Below are 19383 nucleotides of genomic sequence, written 5' to 3'. Positions count from 1 at the left end.
TCTGCCTGTGTGTGTGCTGGGCCTAAATATATGCCAATGGACTGTTGCAGTGGTGGCTGACGTGAAGCCTGATTCTCTGCTATGACATGCAGACTGATTCTCTGCTGACATGAAGACAGATTCTCAGTTACGGGACCTCTCTCCTCTGCCTGTGTGTGTGCTGGGCCTAAATATATGCCAATGGATTGTTGCAGTGGTGGCTGACGTGAAGCCTGATTCTCTACTATGACATGCAGACTGATTCTCTGCTGACATGAAGCCAGATTCTCTGTTACGGGATCTCTCTCCTCTGCCTGTGTGTGTGCTGGGCCTAAATATATGCCAATGGACTGTTGCAGTGAAGCCTGATTCTCTGCTATGATATGCAGACTGATTCTCTACTGACATGAAGCCAGATTCTCTGTTACGGGACCTCTCTCCTCTGCCTGTGTGCTGGGCCTAAATATATGCCAATGGACTGTTGCAGTGGTGGCTGACGTGAAGCCTCATTCTCTGCTATGACATGCAAACTAATTCTCTGCTGACATGAAGCCAGATTCTCTGTTATGGGACCTCCCTCCTCTGCCTGGGTGCTGGGCCTAAATATATGACAATGGACTGTTGCAGTGGTGGCTGACGTGAAGCCTGATTCTCTACTATGACATGCAGACTGATTCTCTGCTGACATGAAGCTAGATTCTCTGTTACGGGACCTCCCTCCTCTGCCTGTGTGCTGGGCCTAAATATCTGACAATGGACTGTTGCAGTGGTGGCTGACGTGAAGCCCGATTCTCTACTATGATATGCAGACTGATTCTCTGCTGACATGAAGCCAGATTCTCTGTTACGGGACCTCCCTCCTCTGCCTGGGTGCTGGGCCTAAATATATGCCAATGGACTGTTGGAGTGGTGGCTGACGTGAAGCCTGATTCTCTGCTATGACATGCAGACTGATTCTCTGCTGACATGAAGACAGATTCTCAGTTACGGGACCTCCCTCCTCTGCCTGTGTGCTGGGCCTAAATATCTGACAATGGACTGTTGCAGTGGTGGCTGACGTGAAGCCTTATTCTCTGCTATGACATGCAGACTGATTCTCTGCTGACATGAAGACAGATTCTCAGTTACGGGACCTCTCTCCTCTGCCTGTGTGTGTGCTGGGCCTAAATATATGCCAATGGACTGTTGCAGTGGTGGCTGACGTGAAGCCTGATTCTCTGCTATGATATGCAGACTGATTCTCTGCTGACATGAAGACAGATTCTCTGTTACGGGACCTCCCTCCTCTGCCTGGGTGTTGGGCCTAAATATATGCCAATGGACTGTTGCAGTGGTGGCTGACGTGAAGCCTGATTCTCTGCTATGACATGCAGACTGATTCTCTGCTGACATGAAGACAGATTCTCTGTTACGGGACCTCCCTCCTCTGCCTGGGTGCTGGGCCTAAATATATGCCAATGGGCTGTTGCAGTGGTGGCTGACGTGAAGCCTGATTCTCTGCTATGACATGGAGACTGATTCTCTGATGACATGAAGACAGATTCTCAGTTACGGGACCTCCCTCCTCTGCCTGTGTGCTGGGCCTAAATATCTGACAATGGACTGTTGCAGTGGTGGCTTACGTGAAGCCTGATTCTCTGCTATGACATGCAGACTGATTCTCTGCTGACATGAAGACAGATTCTCAGTTACGGGACCTCTCTCCTCTGCCTGTGTGTGTGCTGGGCCTAAATATATGCCAATGGACTGTTGCAGTGGTGGCTGACGTGAAGCCTGATTCTCTACTATGACATGCAGACTGATTCTCTGCTGACATGAAGCCAGATTCTCTGTTACGGGATCTCTCTCCTCTGCCTGTGTGTGTGCTGGGCCTAAATATATGCCAATGGACTGTTGCAGTGGTGGCTGACGTGAAGCCTGATTCTCTGCTATTATATGCAGACTGATTCTCTGCTGACATGAAGCCAGATTCTCTGTTACGGGACCTCTCTCCTCTGCCTGTGTGCTGGGCCTAAATATATGACAATGGACTGTTGCAGTGGTGGCTGACGTGAAGCCTGATTCTCTACTATGACATGCAGACTGATTCTCTGCTGACATGAAGCCAGATTCTCTGTTACGGGACCTCCCTCCTCTGCCTGTGTGCTGGGCCTAAATATCTGACAATGGACTGTTGCAGTGGTGGCTGACGTGAAGCCTGATTCTCTGCTATGACATGCAGACTGATTCTCTGCTGACATGAAGACAGATTCTCTGTTACGGAACCTCCCTCCTCTGCCTGGGTGCTGGGCCTAAATATATGCCAATGGACTGTTGCAGTGGTGGCTGACGTGAAGCCTGATTCTCTGCTATGACATGCAGACTGATTCTCTGCTGACATGAAGACAGATTCTCAGTTACGGGACCTCCCTCCTCTGCCTGTGTGCTGGGCCTAAATATCTGACAATGGACTGTTGCAGTGGTGGCTGACGTGAAGCCTGATTCTCTGCTATGACATGCAGACTGATTCTCTGCTGACATGAAGCCAGATCCTCTGTTACGGGACCTCTCTCCTCTGCCTGGGTGCTGGGCCTAAATATATGCCAATGGACTGTTGCAGTGGTGGCTGACGTGAAGCCTCATTCTCTGCTATGACATGCAGACTAATTCTCTGCTGACATGAAGCCAGATTGTCTGTTACGGGACCTCTCTCCTCTGCCTGTGTGCTGGGCCTAAATATCTGACAATGGACTGTTAAAGTGGTGGCTGACGTGAAGCCTCATTCTCTGCTATGACATGCAGACAAATTCTCTGCTGACATGAAGCCAGATTGTCTGTTACGGGACCTCTCTCCTCTGCCTGTGTGCTGGGCCTAAATATATGCCAATGGACTGTTGCAGTGGTGGCTGACGTGAAGCCTCATTCTCTGCTATGACATGCAGACTGATTCTCTGCTGACATGAAGCCAGATTGTCTGTTACGGGACCTCTCTCCTCTGCCTGTGTGCTGGGCCTAAATATATGCCAATGGACTGTTGCATTGGTGGCTGACTTGAAGCCTCATTCTCTGCTATGACATGCAGACTAATTCTCTGCTGACATGAAGCCAGATTGTCTGTTACGGGACCTCTCTCCTCTGCCTGGGTGCTGGGCCTAAATTTATGAAAATGGACTCTTACAGTGCTGGGTGACGTGAAGCCTGATTTTCTGCTATGACATGCAGACTGATTCTCTGCTGACATGAAGCCAGATCCTCTGTTACGGGACCTCTCTCCTCTGCCTGGGTGCTGGGCCTAAATATATGACAATGGACTGTTGCAGTGGTGGCTGACGTGAAGCCTGATTCTCTGCTATGACATGCAGACTGATTCTCTGCTGACATGAAGACAGATTCTCTGTTACGGGACCTCTCTCCTCTGCCTGGGTGCTGGGCCTAAATATATGCCAATGGACTGTTGCAGTGGTGGCTGACTTGAAGCCTGATTCTCTGCTATGACATGCAGACTGATTCTCTGCTGACATGAAGACAGATCCTCTGTTACGGGACCTCTCTCCTCTGCCTGTGTGCTGGGCCTAAATATATGCCAATGGACTGTTGCAGTGGTGGCTGACGTGAAGCCTCATTCTCTGCTATGACATGCAGACTAATTCTCTGCTGACATGAAGCCAGATCCTCTGTTACGGGATCTCTCTCCTCTGCCTGTGTGCTGGGCCTAAATATATGCCAATGGACTGTTGCAGTGGTGGCTGACGTGAAGCCTCATTCTCTGCTATGACATGCAGACTAATTCTCTGCTGACATGAAGCCAGATTGTCTGTTACGGGACCTCTCTCCTCTGCCTGGGTGCCGGGGCCTAAATATCTGAGAATGGACTGTTCCAGTGGTGGGTGACGGGAAGCCAGATTCTCTGCTATGGGACCTCTCTCCAATTGATTTTGGTTAATTTTTATTTATTAAATTTTTATTTTTATTCATTTCCCTATCCACATTTGTTTGCAGGGGATTTACCTACATGTTGCTGCCTTTTGCAGCCCTCTAGCCCTTTCCTGGGCTGTTTTACAGCCGTTTTAGTGCCGAAAAGTTCGGGTCCCCATTGACTTCAATGGGGTTCGGGTTCGGGACGAAGTTCGGATCGGGTTCGGATCCCGAACCCGAACATTTCCGGGAAGTTCGGCCGAACTTCTCGAACCCGAACATCCAGGTGTTCGCTCAACTCTAGTTCTGAGTTTTCAAAATAAAGCATACATGTGTTGTCTATATGTTGGTCGTACTATGAGAAAACTAAAAACAAGCATCCAAGAGCACATTAGAAATATAAAAAAAAAGGTCTTGAAACACCGGAGAAGTATATAGTGGGCTCAGCATGCATGTTGGTACTTGCATCCCTGGATCCGATGGAAGCTGTTATGGCACCGGACGGGGTTAAAAGCAGAGTGTGCCTGGCGTGCATGCTGTACCTGCGCTCCCTGGACTTTGTGTGGCTGACATGGCCCATAACAGGTAGGAACTAGTGTTAGGGACCACTCATAGAGGCGACCTTGACGTGGTGAGTGGCTTATTACGCTTTGGCCAAAATGTACACTAATGCCTCATTCAACATCCAGCATAGAGGCAGGGCAGAGTGCTGGTTGCAGTGTGCGATTGCATTTTGTGTTTTTACGTTTGAAACACATAGTGTTCCGATCCATTTTAAAAAAGCGCATGGAAAATATCCTAGTAGCCTGATGTTCACAGGGATCGAAAAGGTTAACCAAAAATGGTGAGATGGAGATCCACTGGCTAAAATAAATAGCAGTGAAGTTGAATGGATCTACAAGTTAGAAACATTAACACCGTATGGACTTAATGTAGTAGTAATTCCCTATTGCTTGCAGGAGAACACGTGATTTGAACAATGAATAAGAAGCTCTGTTGATATATTTTAGTCATGTGATCGGAGTATTTTTATGAATAGTAGTCTGTGATTCATTAGAGAGATATGGAGAAAAGGTTCTATATGAATGGGGACATGAAAATAAAAAAGTGTGAATGAAGTAATATGAAAGTGGACTGCGATATTAGGCTCCTTTCACACTAGCGTTCGCTGGTCCGCTCGTGAGCTCCGTTTGAAGGGGCTCACGAGCGGACCCGAACGCAGCCGTCCAGCCCTGATGCAGTCTGAATGGAGCGGATCCGCTCAGACTGCATCAGTCTGGCGGCGTTCAGCCTCCGCTCCGCTCGCCTCCGCACGGACAGGCGGACAGCTGAACGCTGCTTGCAGCGTTCGGGTGTCCGCCTGGCCGCGCGGAGGCGTGCGGATCCGTGCGGATCCGTCCAGACTTACAATGTAAGTCAATGGGGACGGATCCGTTTGAAGATGCCACAATGTGGCTCAATCTTCAAGCGGATCCGTCCCCCATTGACTTTACATTGAAAGTCTGGACGGATCCGTCCGAGGCTATTTTCACACTTAGCTTTTTTTTTGCCATTTTAATGCAGACGGATCCGTTCTGAACGGAGCCTCCGTCTGCATTATTATGAGCGGATCCGTTCAGAACGGATCCGCCCGAACGCTAGTGTGAAAGTAGCCTTAGCTTGTGATATGTTAGTTTGAACAGGAACATCTGATATTGGTATTATTTGGAACATATTTGAGAAAAAAGTGGAGATATAAGGGGAATTATCTTTGTACTAGTTTTATTACATTTTAAAGGTTTATTTAATCTTTTTATTTTTATATGTCAAATATGTAAAATTGCGAATAGGGAGTTGCCCCCTGAAGGGATTGGTTTTTGAGTAATTAAACATATAAATAGTACGCCCTAGTGTGGGTGGCGTATGCCCTTGACGAAGCGAAACCTAGGTCGGACTGAACTACAAGGGTAATACACCCATGTGATATGCCTTATATTCTGCTACTTTTGTGAGTATAATAAATGCCAATTGATTTTACTGTGTTGGTGGTTCTTCACTATTTTGCGCCATTCCTGGCATCCACAGAAAGATCGATTTGTGAACTGTGAGTTCCCTGTGGGCCATCGATGTTTGCCTGTTTGTAAACGTGGTTGCTGAGTTAATCCAGTGAATGATCTCTTCTGTGAATTAGGAGCAGCGCGGTCCGAAATCAAGACTTAGCATTAAACAGCCCAGATCGGCACTTCTGCCAGTCCAGGCTCTTAGAGCAGGACCAAGGTTCTCATGTGAGAGCTGGGTCGCCGCTCCCCGGCACATGGGGGACCTGTACAGCGCTTAGACTGGGCTGCCGTAATAAAAGTAGCGGCCCAGCCTAAGGCTCCTTAGTGGCCACTGTAAAAAGGCCAATGGGTCATCACTAAGGGGTTAAACAAGCTTTGCTTGTGACTAGATCCTGTGGAGGACACTTATCAATGCTTTTACACCACAATTGTGGGATAAAAAAGTCGCACTTATGGCGCACGGCATCTGTGCACCATAATTTGGGACTTTTTGAGCTTCTAGACACTTTTCTGAAGTGCCGAGAAAAGGGGGAGTGGCTTATCAGAAGGTGCGTGGCTTCGTACAGCCAGAAAGTAGTGGAAGTTATAGCTGAAGTTACCCCAGCCTGTAGCTAGCGTAGACTTCAGTTTCTGGCACACAGCAGGGCAGAGATACGCCGGATTTGTTAAGAGGCAGAAGCCTCTTAACAAATCAGGTGCATCTCACCCCAGCGCAGGTAGATCAAGACTGGCGGATGGATCTGCCTGTCTTGATATATCTCCTGCTGTGTTCTTAATGCAGATTCTGCTCTGTAACTGTTATTTTCATTTTCTGATTTTCTCTTAAACTCATCTACAAGCTTTCCTTTAATATACTCCAGAGTGAGCTCATTTTCTGGACGTGCATCTAGTGCGGTCATAAGTGTGTCCTAACTTTCTGAAAGACCGCTGAGTAACAATGTAGCCACGTGGAAATCTTTCATTTCTTCTCCAATACTGCGCAGGCGCTTTACAATTTCTAAGGTAATGTATTTCTTATGTAGTCCTGCATATTCTGGCCTTTGCTTAGATTAGACTGAGCTTGTTGCTAAGATTCATCCTTTCATGCACTTTCTGTAGCTCCTCCGACATCTCTTTTGTGGTCTTACATTTACATATGTGCACAATCTGACCATCATCTATACTGAGGGAGATAGGGCTCTGTGCTTTCTGATTCTTCTCCAGCCAGCCCTCTGGTAGTGGCTCTGGTTTACATTCTTGTGTGTATTTCCACAGGTCTTCCCTTATTAGAAGCATCTTCACTTTGAATTTCCAGGATTGGTAATTCTGGTTAGTCAGGACTGGCACTGTGAATTTCACTGCTGCTGGTGGCCATCTTTGCTTTTTTGTGTTCACTGTTGTCCTTCTATACACTGTGTTCTTCTGTGTGCTCCTGGGCCCATGACCTGTTAGCAGCGGATTAATGAGGCCTCCATCAGGCATAGCACGAGGAACAACAGGGTTTTATTCCGAAATAACAGCACAATTCAGCACAGTTCAGAGCTGAACCTGGACATATTTTCACCCAGGCAGCACCCCTGACATGAGCATCGGAGCATTTTATGAATCGCACAGGACAAAGGCTTTTTTTGGAGATCCGGTGACATACCAGGCTCTATATGGGTAAAGCTAGGCGGAGGCTTCTGCCTAGCAGAGAGCCCAGTGACGTTACTGGAACTAATGGGCGGGCTTTAGCACTGCCCTAGCCTGTAAAACAGCATGAAATGCTCCGATGCTGTGCACATCAGGATGAATGTCTGGGTGAAAATGAGGATATGTTCGGGTTCAGCTCTGAACCCGGACAACCCCGTTAACAACATAAGGCTACTTTCACATCTGCGTTTTTAAGGCTACTTTCACATTAGTGACAGCCTTCTCCAGCAGGCTGTGTTGGGAGGTGAACAGCCTGCCGGATCCGTGCTACCGCTAGTGTGCGCGTGCCACCGGAATTCAGCTCCAGCCACATTCACTATAATGGAGGCGGGCCAGAGGTCCGACCGCAGCACAGCAAACATGCCGATAGGGGGCGGCCAGAATAAAACTACAACATTAGCTGGCGCTAATGTGAAAGTAGCCTAATTCAGGTTTTGAGATCCGGCAGAGGATCTCAAAACCTGAATTTGGCTACTTTTACATTAGCGGCATACATCTCCGGCAGGCTGTTCTTGGCATGTTTGCCGTGCTACGGCCGCCCCCATTATAGTGAGTGGGGCCGGAGCGGAATTTTGGTGGCTTGCGTGCACTAGCGGCAACATGGAACAGCCTGCGGGAGAAGTATGCAGCTAATGTGAAAGTAGCCTTAGGGTACTTTCACACTAGCAGCAAGGAACTCCGGCAGGCTGTTTCGGCAGGTGAACAGCCGGTCGGATCCCTGCTGCTGCTAGTGCACGCGTGCCCCCATACTACCGCTCCGGCCCCATTGACTATAATGGGGGCAGGATCAGGCACCTATTGACTTAGAGTGATTTTCATCCCTGATCAAGTTTGTTCAGTTTTGATTTAATGCAACTGGATGCAGCTAAAACTGAGCCATCAGGATGTATTAGGCTACTTTCACACTAGCATTAATATTTTCGAGTATTGAGATCCATCATACTGGGAAAAAAACGCTTCCGTTTTGTCCCAACTCATTGTCAATGGGGACAAAACGTAACTGAACAGAACGGAATGCTCCAAATTGCATTCTGTTCCCTTTGGTTGCTTTCTCATACCGGAGAGCCACTTGTACACCGCAAAACACAACCTCCTTGAGCTGCAGCAGCAGAACAACATCCCCTAACATAGGCTGATATGCAATGTTTACACTCATTGGAATTCCACCCTCCATATGTTGGACCGATTATATGAACAGAAAAAGACCTGTATCATCAAGACGATTTCTTGATGATACAGGTGGACAGAGGTACTCCCCTGTGTAACTTCGATGTTAGTCAGTGGCAGCTCATTTGTGATACCTGCTGTTTGCCTGGGCCCTTTGAGGAGGCCATTTTATTTGTCAGTTGCCAGGACTACTGGATGAACAATATCATTCCACTGATTCATGTCCTGAAACAGATGCTGGTAAATCTGGCTGGCCAGGGGACAGGAGATATGGCGACTACATTTCACGGCCACATGAGCCCTGTGGGGACTGAACTAGAGGAAGACATTCGAGCACAAGTAATGCTTAGAGAAATGGGTGGTTTTTCTACACAGGTGACAGGAGCAGCCGGAGGAGCTACAGGGCGATGAGGAAGACTAAGACTAGGCAGAGGACCCAGACACACCGTGGCAGTATGCAGTGGAGATGGAGGCAGGGAGTCCCTATGTCACGGCTGAGGATGGGGGAAATCCTCAGCCGTGCGGTGACGGAAGATGTCCAGTCGCTACTCGCCAGGAAAACAGAATTAGGGAGCAGGTCACCTCCTGTTGCGTCCCTAACGCTGACCCTGTCTCCTACCTGCATGGGCCGACCTTGATGGTAGGAGGACCCATGCGCAGGAACCTCGGAGCCCTGACTTACCCTCCGTCCTGTCCCTGGGCTAAGGAGCAGGGTAAGACAACCCACTCCTCCTAGGAACGGAGGAGCAGGAGTCTCACTGGCCAAGCAGCATGAAGATGGGGGTACATAAACAGGACTACGGATAAGACAGGTGAACCTTAACAGTTCCACACATACCTGTCTCAGCCTAGCTAACTGGAACCCGTGCAAACGCTGTCCACACAAACAAAGGTAAACAGAACACACATGAAGACACACAGGGACCAGGACATCCATAGCTGCACAAAAAGCAAAGACACAGGACATCAACAACAAATCACGCAATAATAACATATGACCGGAAGGGTGGCCCTTACAAGGAGATAGAAATCACAGGAGGCTGCTACAGCAAAGCATGACTGAAGCAACCTCCTGAGCCATGCCAAAGACAGAAGCTATATAGGCCTAAGTGGCCACACCCACCGGTCAGACACACCCAGTGACATCACACACACACTGGGAAGGGATTTAACCCTTCCAGCACCACAGGAAAGGGAAAACACCAACTTAAAGGAACCGTGTCCAAACACAACAAACACACTGTGGTTGTTACCGCTGGCAACGACATGGGTGGCAACCGTGTCCTGGGAGTCAGCCCAAAGGCCGGGACACTGCCACCACATGTACACATCACCAAACGTTGCCACGGGCAACCACAGTGCAGGAAAGGTGTCAGTGCACACCACACAATACACAGAGTGCACACAGACAAACCTCAGTGCATACATACACACACACAGACTCCAAAAGGACCGCACACACACCTGTTGTCCGCGGCAACCGCACCTGAGACAAGTAACATCATGCGTCAAGCTGCGGTTGAAACAACAACCCAAACCGCGGGCAACAGTATGCGGCTCCCAAGGAGTCACGGCCAAAACCGTGGCCGTGACACCCTATGAGTCAGTTGCGCAAATGGCCCAATGCATGCTTACTTGCTTGGGATGACTACTGGCTCTCCACCATGTTATACCCTGTCCACCGGTCCAAAATGGGGGCCTTTTTTACACCTGCTGAGAGGAAGGACAAACTGAACTACTATCGAGACATCCTATGTAGTCAGTTGTCCGCTGCCTATGTGCGACATCGCCCATCCTCAAGCAGGTCTGACCGGGGGGGGAGATCCTCTGCGCTCACTCTCCACTGCAATGGCTGCTCGGGGGGAAGGTGGTGGGGAAGGAGCAGCACCAGCTCCATCAGCAGCAACTTAAGTTCATAGTCGCTGATGAGCAGTTTTCTTCACCCACCCAGTGAAGAAACTACTCACCAGCAGCAGCAGCTAGACATAGAGCAGAACCTGAACCAGAATGTTGTGGCATACTTGGAGTGCACCATGCCACCCCACATTGAAGATCCCCTGGACTACTGGGCAGCCAAACTCAATTTGTTGCCGCAACTGGCCGAGTTTGCCCTGGACAAGCTTTCCTGCCTGGCCAGCAGTGTGGCATCAGAGCGGGTGTTTAGTGCAGCGGGGGCCATAGTTACCCCAAGGAGAACTTGCGAGTCCACCCAAAATGTGGAGAAACTGACCTTTGTGAAGATGAATCAGGCGTGAATCAGCCAGGATTTCCACACACCAGTGCCTAATTCATCAGACTAGATCATCCATCATGCCACACCTAAACTTTGCCAATAGAGACCTGTTTCTTCAGTCTACCAGCTTCAGCTACTATTCTGATGCTGCCACCTGCCTGATGCCACACACCTACAGCCAGGTGCTCCTACTGCCACCCACCATCTTCAGCTGGTACTGGTACTGCCCCCCACCTCACTACTATGTCACTGGGCCACTCTGTGGTCTCATGCTGCTGCCACCTCACCACTCTGTGGTCTCCTCATGCTGCTGCCACTTCCCCACCATGTCATTGGACGACTCTGTGGTCTCCTCATGCTGCTGCCACCTCAACACTCTGTGGTCTTCTCATGGAGCTGCTACTTCACCACTGTGTGGTCTCCTCATGCTGCTGCCACCTCAATACTCTGTGGTCTCCTCATGCTGCTTCTATCTCACCACTCTGTCACTGGGCCACTCTGTGGACTTCTCATGCTGTTCCCACCCTCCCCACTCCATGACTGGGCCACTATTTTGCCTTTTTGGCCTGGATGACATCACCATTTATTTGACCCTTCTTCTGATCTGTCAGAAAAAAGGAAAATGAGACACACAACAGATCCTGTTTATGTAGCATCTGTAAGGCCTGTATGACATGGTCCCTATTTTGCATCAGAATTGCCTTATGATTTGGTAGCAAAAAGCAGGAGTGGGTACAAAACACAGAAGACATGCAAAGATTCCATTCACGTGTCATCTCTGTTTTGTATCCACTCCTGTTTTTTTGTTTTGGCTTTAGCAATACTGATGGATTACTGACCAAATGCTGACCTATTGAAGGCAGGTGCTCAACAGACAGGGGTTTGGGGTTTATTGTTCTGACGGATCAGAGGAAGAGCAAAATAATCAGTGATGTCAACACAAACTTACTGCTGACACACTCTCCACTCTGTTTGGGGGCCTCTACTTGTATAAGTTTTTAATAGAACAGGTGTAGGTGTAATAATCTATGTAGAATCAGTGAATTGGTGTAAAAGGAGTGCACTTTTTCTTGCTATGGCCCCATGAAGTGTGCAGTGATTATAAGAGCAACGCCTGTCATCTGCATGTCATAATGACTCACTATGTTGTTTTACTACCACAGCAGACTCCCTATGCATGTTTCTCTTTACTGCAGCCAGGGAATAGCTGTTTTTAACGAGATTCGCCATGAATAGATTCGGATCGAATCGAATCTTTTTGGAAAATTCGGAAAACAGACCAAATCTAATTTTTGAGAAATTCGCTCATCTCTAATTGCAATCCTTCTCTCCCCCAACAATTGCCACCAATGGAGAAGATTTGTAAGGTGTACACATTAGCTAGTTGGCTTGTCCCACTGAAATAAGTGGGTTCAACCACAGCATTAAACTAATATGTATGGCCAAAGGCTATTCCCCTCCCCCCACATACATGCACTCTCCACTTGGCCAAGCGTGCATATTTTCTGAATTGGAAAGTGGTAGAAAGCCAATGTCAATAATGAAACTGCGCAGAATCTCTAAATCAGTGATGACGTCATGGATAAGGTATGTATTTTTTTGTTTTTAACCCTTAACAACCCCTGAATGGCCTCAATTTTAATGTGATATTCTGCGATTAGCGATGAATGCAGCATCTGAGGGGTTTAATGATGGGGGGCCAGCGTGATCGCTGTTTCACGTTATTGCGCCTGCTACATATAATGCAATGTGATTTGTGATGAAGTCATTCATAACTAATCAAATTTTTTTGTGAAATTCGGCAAAGCAGACAAATCAAATTTTTGATAACTTTGCTGATCTCTAGTCAACACCTCTGGTGGCAGCTTATCTCCGCTAAGAACAAAGTGATCAAACATGATGCAACCAATGGACCAATCGTCCTCTCCCTTGACATTTGTTATTGGGGAAGATTTGGGAGGTCTGTGTATACATTAGTTGATCGGCTGATCCCACTAAAATCTGTAGGTTTGGTCAACTTTAATCTACACACTGTATGTATTGCTAGCTTACTTTTTGAAGTATATTATATGTATGCTACTCAGGTTCTCTTTGTTTTATATTTCATATAAAAATTATATTACACGCTTCTTCACTTTTCCCTGCACTGTAATTAGGAATGTTTTTATGAAAACTCAAATAACTAATAAATGATTTTTCTTTCTAATGTAAGAATTAATATATACCAGACAAACACTGCTGCTAAAAATATTAAGGATGTTTCGTAAATGGCAATTTTTTCAGAATTTTATGAATTTGAAACTGTGATAGATGACAGATATTTTCCTTTGACTATTCTCTATAATTGCTTCTACTATTCCAGGCATGGTATTATCAAAAATCTTGTCTTATTATATTTAAAGACAGCGGGACAAACCAGAGAACAAATCTATGCTACCCAGTATGATTTACTATACCGACAGTTCAGCCTTCGTATATTGTAGTTGAGGGTTGTGCTACGTTTTTGATGTTTTGTTTTCCAATGTATGTACTGTATTTATTTTTGTGATATTAATTATTATTTATTCCTCTGTTTAGCTCCTTTCATCACTACTCCCCTTGAAACCCTTGATGCTTTAGTGGAAGATGTTGCCACCTTCATGTGTACAGTTGATTCATATCCTCAGGCGGAAATCATATGGACACGTAATAACATTCCTATCAGGTCTGTAATATACTTTCATGTTTAGAGACTCACAATGTGAGTGTATGTGTCATCCAAAAATGACCTATTGTTTAAATTATGCTTTTATGTTAAATATATTTTTCTAGAATTTTGGGTGATTTTTTTTTTCCATGTCACTATCTATATTTAAAAATCCTGCAATTTTCACACTAGCCACTAGGCCTAAAATGTGTTCAGACTTCCTGTATATACATTTTATAAAATATAGATATTAAAATGTAAATTTTTGTTTAAAAATCAACAAAAATGTTATAAAATGTTTAACATAAAAACATGATTTAAAACAGTATATCAGTGTGCTACATACTAACATTGCTGATTTCAGTGAAATCTACCATTTCAGAATAGGTGCCACGTGCTGAGGCTGAATTTTAAAATAGATTGCAAAGTGAATTATAAACTAGGTCAGAGGTCAGCAACCTTTGGCATTCCAGCTGTTGTGAAACTACAATTCCCATCATGTTCCATTCATTTATATGAGAGTTCTGAGAAGAGCAGAGGGAGTATGCATGCTTGGAGTTGTAGTTTCACAACAGCAGGAGTGCCAAAGGTTGCCTACCCCTAAACTAGGTCATACTCCTTGAACTTTTTCCAAATTTTTTTCATATTACACTCACAAGCTCAAATGTCTTTTATTAGGATTTTATGTGATAGATCAACACAAAGTAGCAAGTATATGTGAACTGAAAAGAAAATGGCTTTCAAAATGTATAAATAAATAAAAATCTGGAAAGTGTGGTGTGCATTTGTATTCAGCCCCACTGAGTCAATACTTTGTAGGACCACCTTTTGCTGCAATTACAGCTGCAAGTCTTTTGGGGGTATGCCTCTGCCAGCTTTGCACATCTAGAGGCAGAGATTTTTGCTACTTCTTTGCAATATAGCTCAAGCTCAGTCAGATTGGATGGAGAGGGTCTTTGAACAGTAGTTTTCAAGTCTTGCTACAAATTCTCAATGATGACTGGACCATTTTAACATCATATGCTTTGATCCAAACCATTATGGCTGTAGGTTTGGGTCATTGTTCTGGTGGAGGGTAAACCTCCACCCTAGTATAAAGTCTTTTGCAGCCTCTAACACGTTTTCCTCCAGGATCGCTCCATCCATCTTCCCATCAATTCTGACCAGCCTCCCTGTCTCTGCTAAAGAAAAGCATCCCCACAGCATGATGCTGCCATCACCATGTTTCACGGTGGGGATGGTGTGTTCAGGGTGTTGTGCAGAGTTAGTTTTCCACCACACATAGCGTTTTGCATTTCTGTACTTTTCATGATGCTGTTTAATCACTAACATTCTCTAACAAACCTCTGAGGCCTTCATAGAACAACTGTCGTTACACTGAGAATAGATTACACACAGGTGGACTCTATTTACTAATTATGTGACCTCTGAAGGCAATTGGTCAAACTGGATTTTATTTAGGGGTATCAGAGTACAGGGGCTGAGAACAAATGCACACCACACTTTTCAGATTTTCATTTATTAAACATTTTTAAAACCATGTTTAGTGTATATATATATATATATATATATATATATATATATTTATATAGTAGTTCTCCCGTCTTGGCCTATAGATTTAGTTGCACTGTTGTCAGACTGCCCCTCAGTCTGTATAAGTAGAAATCTATAATATAAATATATTAAGTAGAAATTTCCTTGGTGATTGTGTGTCTGTTAATATATTTATATATTTATATTATACATTTTTAAAACCAAGTATCATTTACTTTTCAGTTCACAAATACTTGCTATTTTGTGTTGGTTTATCACATAAAATCCCAATAAAATGCATTATTGTGGGTGTAAGGTGAAAAAATTTAATAAAGTTCAAGGGGTCTGAATACTTTTTCAAGGCACTTGTATATTATTGGTTGGCTGTTTCTTTAAATAGACTAACTAGTCAGCTGAGAGACTGCTCAGTCATTAATTTGTGCATATGTACCGTATATGTGGTATATATATGCTGGACCAAATTTACTAATGTGTCGGCCTAGAATCTGTCTAAAAGATGACACAAATTGGTGAAATTTGGTACAACTAAAAAAGGGGATGAGGCTTAGTGGGAAAGTGTTGTGGCTTGGATGGAAAGGAGCATAGCCTAAGATATGACTTTTGCACCACAATTCTGGCTTAGGCTACTTTCACATTAGCAGCAGCCTTCTCTGGTATGCGTGCACTAGCGGCCGCATGGATCCGGAAGGCTACCGCTAATGTGAAAGTAGCCTTACGTTTCTGTCTCAAAATAAGCCAAACAATAGTTGGCATGGAGTTAGACAAAAGTGTCTATCCAAATCTGGTGTAGGTCCACAGTCATGGCCAAAGGTTTTGACACTGACACATGTACTGGATCTCCTGGCACCCCGACTGGGTACCTCCGTTGATAGATGCTCCTAGTGCTTTCCGAGGGCTCCAGGCACTCCACTTGACACCGTAAGCACTGCCAACCCCACAAACCACCACAGCTTGGTTGGGATCTCACCGTCTTCTACCCACCCTGGACCTAAGACAAGGCTTCCAGGTTCCAGTGGGTGCAGGAGCGATGCAGGAACAAGCTCTTAAAAGAGCTCAGGTATTATAGCCAGGGGAGTATACAGCATATAGCATTCCCCAGTGTAGATGCAGCCTTTCCCCCACACACATGAGATGAGGCTCTATGTTGAGGGTAAAACAGGAACTATTTAATGGGGCTATATGTCAGTCTTTTATGCAGGTCTTCCAGCAAGGGACACTATCCTGGGGACCTTGTGGAGGCCTGAGACAGTTATTACATTAGTCAATCACATGCATTTACAGTATGAAAACACTCCCAGCAATTGTACACAACCACCCCCCTGCCTCTGATGCAATTAACAAACACAATGGGCTCTGCCTGTGATGCAGTTAACAAACACAATGGGCTCTGCCTGTGATACAATTACCAAACACAATGGGCTCTGCCTGTGATACAATTACCAAACACAATGAGCTAACTTAATCACTCACAGGCAAAAAACACACATTTTCCCCAAAACACAGAAAACACCCCAAAACCCCACATATCCCCATAAATTATACATTCCTTAATAGCTCTGATCTGGGCAAAGAACATATCCACAAATCACCCAGATCCAAGCAGGGGTTCCCAAATTCCATGAAAGTCACATTTGATCGACCGCAAGCATGGCTTTCCTCCCCAAAACAGTTCCACAGATTTAGGCAGTGCAGCCAGTCTACCTTCTCCTTCAAAGTTTTAGTATATGGGCCAAAATCCTGAGCCAAAAGGCTGGCAAACAGCCCCCTCCTAAACCCAGTGGCAAGGTTATTTCCACCACAACACAAATTTAGGTTTTCACAAAATGTGTTGCTTCAGTGTTTTTAGACCTTTTTGTCAGATGTTTTGTCAGTACAATTCTACATATTTCATGATTTTTTACTCTTATTGACAAGCAAATCAAGTTTATGAAAAGTCTTAAGTATTACTGCCGACATTTTACTCTCCGGACATATGCCCATCTGTGCTGCTGGAGAAAGCGCAAAAGTTATGTAGAGACACAGACTGTGCAACAGACTTAATTCTACACCAGATCCCTTGCTGGCATAGATTGAAGCCATTTTACACACCAAAAACTTGCTTGGAAAATGATAAATGCAATGGGTCTACTTCCCTGCCTACCACTTCGAAAAAGTGGTGTAAGCGGGGAAAATTCACAAACGTTTAGAAAAATTAGATTAAGATGAATTCAATTAGTCACAGATTAATTCATTATAAATAGAGATAAATCAAGTATACCCGTATTTCACGGTGGCTGAGGGATTGTATGGAGCCAGCTACTGAAGTGAACTCGCTCCATGCGTGGTGGGTGCCAACTATATCATACAGAAGAAACCCGGCCGCAATGACTGGTAATAGCGATCCCACCACGCCCCGTCATTTAACCCCTCAGATGTTGCAATCAGCACTTATCATGGCATCTGCCTCCATCTGCCTTCCAATTGGAGCCCCCACAGTGAAATAGTGGAGCTCCGATCGATTACTATGGCAGCCTGGATGCCTTTGAAGTTTCCAATGGAGCACATCAAAATCCTATTAACCCTAATAGATCTCTATTAGAGTGAATAGGACAAGGGATAAAAAGATCCCTGGATCTAACCCCCTAACGGGGGTAAAAGTTGTGACTGTAAAAAATGAAATATTAAGTTTAAATCACCCTTCCTTCCCTATTTTACATATAAAAATATACAAACAAAAAAACATATAAGGTTCCAAAAATGTCTGAACTATTAAAATATTAGTAACATTTCCTGTGCACTGACCGCCATAATGGGAAAAAAATAAAAGAAACAATTCACAGGTTTTTGTCACCTTTCCCACCCAAAGACAATTGAATAACAGTGATCAAAAAGTCGTATGTACTGCAAAAATGGTACCAATAAAATCTAAATTCTGTTCAGCAAAAAAACAAAAAACCCTTATACAGCTCTGTAAACGGAAATATAAGAATGTTACGGCTGTCAGAATATGGTGATGCAAAGAAAGATTTTTTTTTTCCATTTTCCAATAACTGACATGGTAAATTGAATGGTGCTCTTAAATAGTACAACATATCCCCTAGAAATAGGCCCTCTTATGGCTATATGGATGGAAAATTCAAAATGTTATGGCTATTGGAATGTTAGGATTAAAAACCAAAAATGCAAAAACAAAAATGGGCCTGGTACTATATGCTCTGAAAACAATACAAACAATAAAGTAATTTCAAAAACAGACTTATACTTAACTTTAACTACATATGAAGAGTACCTCATGGCGCAGCAGGTGACCAGCAGTTAGATCTGTCGAACTGATAAATGAGGATGGAAAAACAGTCATGGGGTATTCCTGGAGCGACAGAAGAAGGAAGCCCCCCTCCCACCCCCTAGTTGCAATCCCACTTCTCCAACCCCAACCGTCATCTGCCATCTGCTTTTCTACTTTTTTCCACATGATCTAATACTGATGATATGTCATCAGGAATATCCAGCTCCTTCTCTCTCTGCATCTTGCTGACTTTTCTCAAACATGGAGACTTCAAAGGATGATGTGGAAGAAGAAAAGGCAGCAAAAGAAGAGGATGGTCATCACTGCGACTTTGCCCCCCTAAGTGGTGCATAAATATATGAATAATTTCCATATTTTACTACAAACCGGATTCCAAAAAAGTTGGGACACTAAACAAATTGTGAATAAAAACTGAATGCAATGATGTGGAGATGGCAAATGTCAATATTTTATTTGTAATAGAACGTAGATGACAGATCAAACGTTTAATCCGAGTAAATGCATCATTTTAAAGGAAAAATACGTTGATTCAAATTTTCACGGTGTCAACAAATCCCAAAAAAGTTGGGACAAGTAGCAATAAGAGGCTGGAAAAAGTAAATTTAAGCATAACGAAGAGCTGGAAGACCAATTAACACTAATTAGGTCAATTGGCAACATGATTGGGTATAAAAAGAGCTTCTCAGAGTGGCAGTGTCTCTCAGAAGCCAAGATGGGTAGAGGATCACCAATTCCCACAATGTTGCGCAGAAAGATAATGGAGCAATATCAGAAAGGTGTTACCCAGCGAAAAATTGCAAAGACTTTGCATCTATCATCATCAACTGTGCATAACATCATCCGAAGATTCAGAGAATCTGGAACAATCTCTGTG

The 19383-nt window shown here is 44.9% G+C and overlaps 1 protein-coding gene across 2 annotated transcripts in view; it reads left to right on the top strand.

The window, feature by feature from the left end:
- The window catches only part of LOC122920487 (muscle, skeletal receptor tyrosine protein kinase-like), a 229185-nt gene that overhangs the window by 28798 nt on the left and 181004 nt on the right, over positions 1 to 19383 (top strand). For both annotated transcript variants that reach the window (XM_044270028.1, XM_044270019.1), the window contains exon 2: positions 13561 to 13687. In XM_044270028.1, the coding sequence (XP_044125963.1) occupies positions 13561 to 13687 (127 nt within the window). The remainder of the gene's footprint in view (positions 1 to 13560; positions 13688 to 19383) is intronic.

The sequence above is a fragment of the Bufo gargarizans genome, chromosome 1 (genome assembly GCF_014858855.1).
Source record: "Bufo gargarizans isolate SCDJY-AF-19 chromosome 1, ASM1485885v1, whole genome shotgun sequence".
Classification (NCBI taxonomy): Eukaryota; Metazoa; Chordata; class Amphibia; order Anura; family Bufonidae; genus Bufo; species Bufo gargarizans.
This window is presented reverse-complemented; position numbering and strand designations above follow the sequence as displayed.